The sequence below is a fragment of the Oreochromis aureus genome, linkage group 10 (assembly GCF_013358895.1).
Source record: "Oreochromis aureus strain Israel breed Guangdong linkage group 10, ZZ_aureus, whole genome shotgun sequence".
Taxonomy (NCBI): Eukaryota; Metazoa; Chordata; class Actinopteri; order Cichliformes; family Cichlidae; genus Oreochromis; species Oreochromis aureus.
This window is the reverse complement of record NC_052951.1, coordinates 19127459-19135214: the sequence shown is the minus strand read 5'-3', so window position 1 is coordinate 19135214 and position 7756 is coordinate 19127459. Positions and strand designations below refer to the sequence as shown.

Here is a 7756-nt window from a genome sequence, read left to right as displayed (position 1 = left end):
GAGTATGAACTTATACAAAATGCAGCAAGATATTAAAAAACAGTTTTATTGATTAAAAACACACTATATCGGATTCATATCGGTATCGGCAGATATTCAAATTTATGATATCGGTATCGGTATCGGACATTAAAAAAGTGGTATCGTGCCGTCTCTAAAGATGACAAACCCCGAGCCAGTACCTGGTCCTCAGTCACCACAAACCTTTATAGAATATGATGCTGAACATTAAACAGAAAAAAAGCATTGAAAATGAACTCAGTCTTAAACACATTCAGCAGTGATATTAATCAATTTAACACTGATAGATGATGATAATCCCTGCAGTGTTTCTCTAAAAGTCATCACATGCCAAAATAAGGACAAAACAATTATACATTTTATAATAAAGTACTTGCAACCCTGCTGCCAGTATTTAAATGAAAAATCTACAGTGTATCACCAGTGGGAGGGAGCCACAGTCAACTCCTTCCTCGAGCATAAATAGCCCACATAAAACCCACTTCCTGCTCAGATCTTCTCTCACAGATAAATGACTACAGCTCTCAAGGAGACACCATCTTTTATCTATAAAGAGATAAAGAGAACGTTTCATTATGACGGCTGGTGTAAGACACCTTCTAGGCTTGGCCTTGGCCATCGTCAGCTTTGTGGGGACCATTGTCATCTGTGCTCTTCCACAGTGGAGAGTCACAAAAATCTTCCAGCAATCAAGCATCATTGCTTCCCAGATGTTCACTGAAGGTTTGTGGAAAGTCTGTAGTACCTTTAGTGCACATATTGTGGAGTGCAAAGAGCATGAGAAAACACTTGTGCCTATAAGCCAAGACCTGGAGGTTGCTAGAGCGTTCATTGTCATTGCCATTATCGTTGGTGTCTTTGGGATCCTGCTTGGTGCTGCTGGGAGCAAATTCATCAACTTTGTGCCAGACGAAAGGAAAAGGAGTAAAATAGCTATGGCTTCTGGAGTTGTTTGTCTCATTGCAGGCATCTTTGTGCTAATACCAATCTGCTGGACCATGTGGAATAAGGAATATTTTACTGCTACTTATACTTATTATTGGCATTATCATTGTATTAATGAACATTGCATTAAACCACATAACAAGCATTTGTAATAATACATATAATCAAGAAGCAGGCTTGAGCAAAGGCCTGAATGTATTCAGCAACCTGCTGCACTAGAGCTTGCTTGCCAACAGGTGACAGAAGAAGTTGTCCAGTCAATGGGGACCTCAAAGGCCTGAGATCATCACCATATTTGAAAGAGGATGCCAGAAAGGGGAACTTCTGTGTCTGCATTTATTTCTTAGAATAGATCATTGTCTGTACAAGGGGCAAACAATGTTCTTAAGATGCAAATTATGTGCTTGTAAACGCATGAGGGGCGCGCATAATACCCTGATGTTATAAAAGCAATCTGAAGTGTATTTTTTGGGTGGGGATTTACAACTGATGGTTTCAGTGTACGTCTCCCCACGCTGCGTGTATTCATTAAAAATCAATTGTTTGATCGACCTCTTCTGGACCATGATTGTTTTACTCTCGTCCTCAATTTCGGACTCGTAACAACCACCACCGCCACCATCCAGAATAATTTCAACAACTTTCTGCCTCATGGCACTCTGGAACTGGGAGCCTGGCTGGATATTGGCTGGATCACCACAGCGCTTCTGTTCCTGGGAGGAGGCCTCCTCTGCAGCTCTTTCATCTGCCAAGATGGAACTGACTAAAACGTTAAGTACGCCAACCCTTGCTCTTTGTAAAAAGCCTTATTTACAAAGAGCATTTACTTAGTTACTCATATTAACCTAAGCTTAGAAATCCAGCAGTCTGTTGAACATAGGAAACAAAAGTTGAATGAGTAGAATAAGAAAGTCTAAAATTGAATTAAAATAGGCAGAAATATTGGTAATTTTAGGATGTAAATTGATTCTTGATGTATTTTGTTGTATTTTATACCATTATAGACACTTTTTCTTTTCATGTTTATTGTTTATGCTGTTTACTATAACATTATGGACACAGTTTTCCTTTTTTTCCTGTGATGTTTGTAAAAATCAAAAGCATGTGCTTTCAAAATATATAAAACATGATTGTGTGGCTTAAATCCAGATCTGATCTTTAACTTTTTCTTTATTAAACTGTTCAATATTGATTATTATGTTATTCATTTGCAGTTGCATTCAGAATATTCTTCTGCAGTATTTGTTTAATTTGGGGGTGGGGGATGGGCTGGGGCGATAAAGTATGATTGTATTGTAACAGTAAAATTGTCACATTAAAATGCCTGGTTATAAGAGCATGAGATCATGTTTTGGGGTTTGGGGAATTTTGAGTTTTGTTTAGTTTTTTTTAAAGATGACTTTATGTTGGCTGTTTGTTTTGTTTTTTAAATGCCCAGCAACAGGTAAAGGACAATACGTGTCAGGCTTGACGAACAATGTCATGAACACAAAATACAGGCTGGATGCCATTGCCTTTGGTACAGTGATAGCTAAAAGATTAATCCTTATAAGGTGAAAAGACATGTCATTGGCTACTCTTATTCAATGGAGAGTGTGAGTGGGTTCACAGAGATGCGACACAATTTACAGGGTTTGTATTTGAACAATGTCAACAGCTCAACATGTGGCAAATGAGGGTATTTGGAAGAAAACAGAAATACTGAGGACCTGATTATTTATTATAACTATTAACTATTCATTTATGTCCCTCCTGACTTCTCTGAGGGACGGGGGCTTGGGATGTTTTTTTGTTGTTCTGTCAAGTCAAGCTGTTGATATAACATTCAATAAATAAAGTGTGTTGAACTTTAAACATGCCCAGGAAGAGTTTGGAATGAGTGCTTTTGTTTTATTCATTATGAGATATATGATGAGAGATTATGAGTGTGCGCTAAAAGGTTTGGTTTGGTGCTTAATATGTTGGTGGCCTTGTGTGGTTGTATTTCTCATACTATATCCTGCTGCAGTGAAACTGGTTTTCACACAGGATATTGTGTTTCTCATCTTTCTGTCTCTGCTTCAGAAATACATTCTGTTTGCAATAATTATTCCCATGCATTAAACACACACATAGACTAGAGTCTCACACATACATGAAGTTCTTAATCATAAATTCCCCTTTAATTTAAACACAGCATTTCTTCAGAAGCACTGAGATTAACAATATAACAATACAAGACTCCTGGCAATGCCATAATGACATAAGCTGTCATTATGACATGATTTGGGCTAAATTTCTGAGTGACAAATAGCCATGATGTAATGGATTACATTTTATCAAGGAATGGCATTTACCTTTATATCTGACCACTGTATGCTAACACACATAACACGGCCTGTCTCATAATGAATAAAAACGAAGCATTAATTCCTCATATTTTCCATGCATGCTTAAACTTTCACATTTACATCATTAATTTCCTGTAGGCTGCATATGATAGACAGTGTTTTTAAAAACTCTGCTTTATTGGTTTGATATTAGAAATTACTGCCCATGCTTTCTGACTGTTTAAAAGCACATCAAATGTTCAGTGCCTAACACAATGAATAAAAAAGTGTCAAGGTTTGCTGTGTGGCAGGCAGGATGTAGGACCCAAGTGCAGAACTTGAACACAAATGGTAAACTCAAAGCTTTATTCATTGGAAAAACTAATACAAAAAACAAAACCAAAAACAAGAAACTAGAAACATGAGACTTAATCAAAAAACTAGGAAACTAAACTGGGAACAGAAAACTAGGAAATACCAGGTGCACTGAGGAAACACACACAGCACAGAGAGGGTACATATGATGTGCGACATGACAACAGATAGAGGAAAAACACAGGGCTTAAATAAACAAGGAGTAAGGCGGGAATGGGAAACAGGAGGGAAACACAGCTGGAACTAATCTGACATAAGGAGACCAGGAGGAAGCAAAACTGAATGTAATGAGAACAGGACAAGGAAGTCAGAACAAAACAGGAAACAGAAGACATACACAGAGACTTGAAAAGGAGACACGGCTGACAGGGGAGACAGAGTGAACATGGAGCACAGAGACAACACTGTGCCTATTTTCTGTGAAAACAGCTATAGTAAAATCCACTACTTCAATGGACTGATATATGTAGTGATACCAGCCAAGTGCACTTAATAGGGAATTTAACCATATTGAAAATGCACACATATATTCATGAACAGCTTAGTCAACAATAAAACAGTCCAAGAAGTGAATGCTTTGCTGTTTTAAGAGGAAGGTTATTCTCTCTTTCATGGTGGCAAAGTTTTTACAAGCATTTTTAAGATATTCACACAAGTTTGAGAAAGTCCATTATCTGAATATGTAGGATAGGATAGGATAGGATAGGCAGCATGGTGGCACGGTGGTTAGCACTGTTGCCGCACAGCAAGAAGGTCCTGAGTTCAATTCCACCATCAGGCCGGGGTCTTTCTGTGTGGAGTTTGCATGTTCTCCCCGTGTTTGCGTGGGTTCTCTCCGGGTACTCCGGCTTCCTCCCACCATGCAAAGACATGCAGCTTGTGGGGATAGGTTAATTGGATAATCCAAATTGCCACTAGGTGTGAATGTGAGTGTGAATGGTTGTCTGTCCCTGTGTGTTGGCCCTGCGACAGACTGGCGATCTGTCCGGGGCGTACCCCGCCTCTCGCCCTATGACAGCTGGGATAGGCTCCAGCACCCCCCCCCGACCCTGAAAAGGATAAGCGGAAGAGGATGGATGGATAGAATAGAATAATCTTTTACTGTCATTTTATATGTATAGATTAGATTAGATTAGATTGGACTTTATAAATCCCTCGGGTGGGTTCCTCTGGGAAATTCAGTTTCCAGTAGCACAGCACCGACAGAAGTTGCATGTCACAGATATAATAAGGGGAACGAGAGTAAGGATATAAGCATATATACACATATATAAATACAGAATATACAATTTTGATAAATAGAATTGCACATTTGAATATATTGCACAGTGATTATTGCACAGCCGAATATAAGAAAAAAACAAATATTGCACAGTGTAAAAAAGCACTACAGCTCAGTTGTTCCCGCCCTCCTTAGTCCCCCTGTTTCCCCTCCCTCTCCCCTCCGGTGAGGAGTTAAACAGTCTGATGGCGTGTGGGACAAAGAGGTTTTTAAGTCTGTTAGTTTTTGACTTTGGGAGAAGCAGCCTGTCGCTGAATAGGCTCCTCTGATTGTTTACGACCGTGTGCAGAGGATGCCCAGCATTGTTCATAATGTCCAGCAGTTTCTTTAATGTCCTTTTCTCTATAATGAAGTTGTGTGTGCTCCACACCAGGAATATATATTTTATTAGGTGCAGGAATAAAATATAAATAGTAGGACAGCAGGAATAAACAACAAACATGGGAAATATTTACGTATAGGAGGAATAATTAGAAAACAAGAGAAAGGCGCACATTAGAGAATGGGATGCACAGTGTTTGCAAGCAGTGCAAAGGACTTGGTCTATGTGTGAGTGGCCTGAGTGATAAGGGTTACTCAGATTGGGTCGTGCGTGGGCAGGGGTGGGGTGTGGGGAGGACAGTGTTTGTTAACAGTCTGAATGGCCCAGGGGAAGAAGCTGTTTTTGAGTCTGGATGTCACCGACGGTCCTGGGTCGGTGACCCAGTGTTTTTGGTTTTGTACGTTTACTTTTGATTTTAATACGAAATATGACTGTTTGTTTTGGTTTCTGTCCTAGTATTTCAGCTTCCTAGTTTTGGTAGTACTTCCTGAGTTCTTGTTTTTAGGTTTTGTTATTTGGTTTCCCAGTGTTTATTCTGTGCTCCCTCTTCTCTGTCTTCCCTCTGTCTGTCCATGGTGTTATTTTGTCTGCTCATGAGTCTGCATCTGTTTAGTCTCGTCTGGATCTCTCTGTCTGTCGTGTACTTCCTGTTTTACTTTGTAGGTCTGTGCCTTATGTGTATGCGTTCAGCTTTGTGCTCTCCCTGTCTCATCAGTGTAATCAGCATCAGCCGTGTCTCCCAGCTGTTTCCTCTTAGCTCCGTTCACCTCTTGTATTTAGTGTCTGCGTCTTCCCCTGCTTGTTGTTGCGTCACACCCTCACTTCCACTGTGTGTTCTGTTTGCCAGCGGGCAGCAGGTCAAACACATGGTGAGCAGGTTGCAAGAGGTCACCTGTGATGGCCCTGGTTTTCCTGAGACAAGAGGTCCTGGCGATGGCCGCCAGGGGTGGCAGAGGGCAGTTAATGATTTTTTGGCTAGTGTTAATTACCCTCTGTGCAGCCTTCCTGTTCTCAGTCCTGGCCCCTACATACCAAACACCCAGGCAGTAGGAGAGCATGCTCTCCAATGAGGAGTGGTAAAGGCCAGCAGCAACTTCTGGTCCAGGTTATTCTTCCTCAGTTTACATACTGTAGTAGTCTGTTTGCCATATAAACTGGTGTTGTTAAGTTATTAGTTTTTGCTTTTTAAAATATTTTTCTGCAGTATTTGCTGGCTTTTAAGCATGTTTTCCAATATGATCATTTACTACAGAAATTACACCATTGCAGTATAAAATGTGCCTCAAAAATATATCACCACCAAATCTATAATGCACAAATTAGTGCAAACACACATACAATTATAAAAAATAGAAAAACAAATATAGTACCTTTAAATTTTACAATAAAGGTGACTGTAAAATTTGCAGTGTGCAGTGTTTTTCTTATTGTGTGTGTGTGTGTGTGTGAGAACCAGTCAGCTTCTCCTTTAAGAACAAAAACATATACATGTACATATATAGATCACTTCCTGCTTAGCACTTTCCTCACAATTAAATTACAGTACCCAAGAGCACACCAGCTTTCCACTTTGAATTGATCGACAGAATTTCATCATGACTACTGGTCTAAGGCAGCTTCTAGGCTTGGCCTTGGCCACCATCAGCTTTGTGGGGAACATCATCATCTGTGCTCTCCCACAGTGGAGAGCCACTGAATTATTGTATGAAGTGGATCCCTTTGAATCCAACGTCACTGTGTCTCAGATGTTCTTTGAGGGTTTATGGAAGTTCTGTGTAACAACCTCCAGTGTACTCCTGACTCGGTGCAAAAGGTATGAGGAAATACGTGTGTCTATAAGTCCAGACCTGAAGGTTGCCAGAGTGCTCATCGTCATTATCATTGGTGTCTTTGGGATCCTGCTTGGTGCTGCTGGGAGCAAATTCATCAACTTTGTGTCAGACGAAAGGAAAAGGAGCAAAATGGCAATGGCTTCTGGAGTTGTTTGCCTCATTGCAGGCATCTTTGTGCTAATACCAGTTTGCTGGACCACCACCACCATCCAGAATAATTTCAACAACTTACTGCCTCATGTCTCTCTGAAGATTGAACTGGGAACCTCTCTTTATATTGGCTGGATCACCACAGCGCTTCTGTTTCTGGGAGGAGGCCTCCTCTCCAGCTCCTTTATCTGCAGGGATGAAACTGACTAAAAAATTAAGTACTTCAACGCTCACTCTTTGTAAATATGGCCTTACTTATCTATATTTGTTAAAAAAAAAAAAAAAAAAAAAACACCCAGCACGCCCCTGCGGGCGGTTTATCCTTCAAGCTCGGGTCCTCTACCAGAGGCCTGGGAGCTTGAGGGTCCTGCGCAGTATCTTAGCTGTTCCCAGGACTGCGCTCTTCTGGACAGAGATCTCCGATGTTGTTCCCGGGATCTGCTGGAGCCACTCGCCTAGCTTGGGAGTCACCGCACCTAGTGCTCCAATTACCACGGGGACCACCGTTACCTTCACCCTC

The 7756-nt window shown here is 40.7% G+C and overlaps 1 protein-coding gene across 1 annotated transcript; it reads left to right on the top strand.

Annotated features, from left to right (window-relative positions):
• The first annotated feature begins 6833 nt into the window (after positions 1-6833).
• LOC116333973 (claudin-4-like) lies at positions 6834-7446 on the top strand. Its single transcript, XM_039618154.1, has one exon. The coding sequence runs from the start codon at positions 6850-6852 to the stop codon at positions 7444-7446; it is 597 nt and encodes a 198-aa protein (XP_039474088.1). The 5' UTR covers positions 6834-6849.
• Positions 7447-7756: the final 310 nt, after the last annotated feature.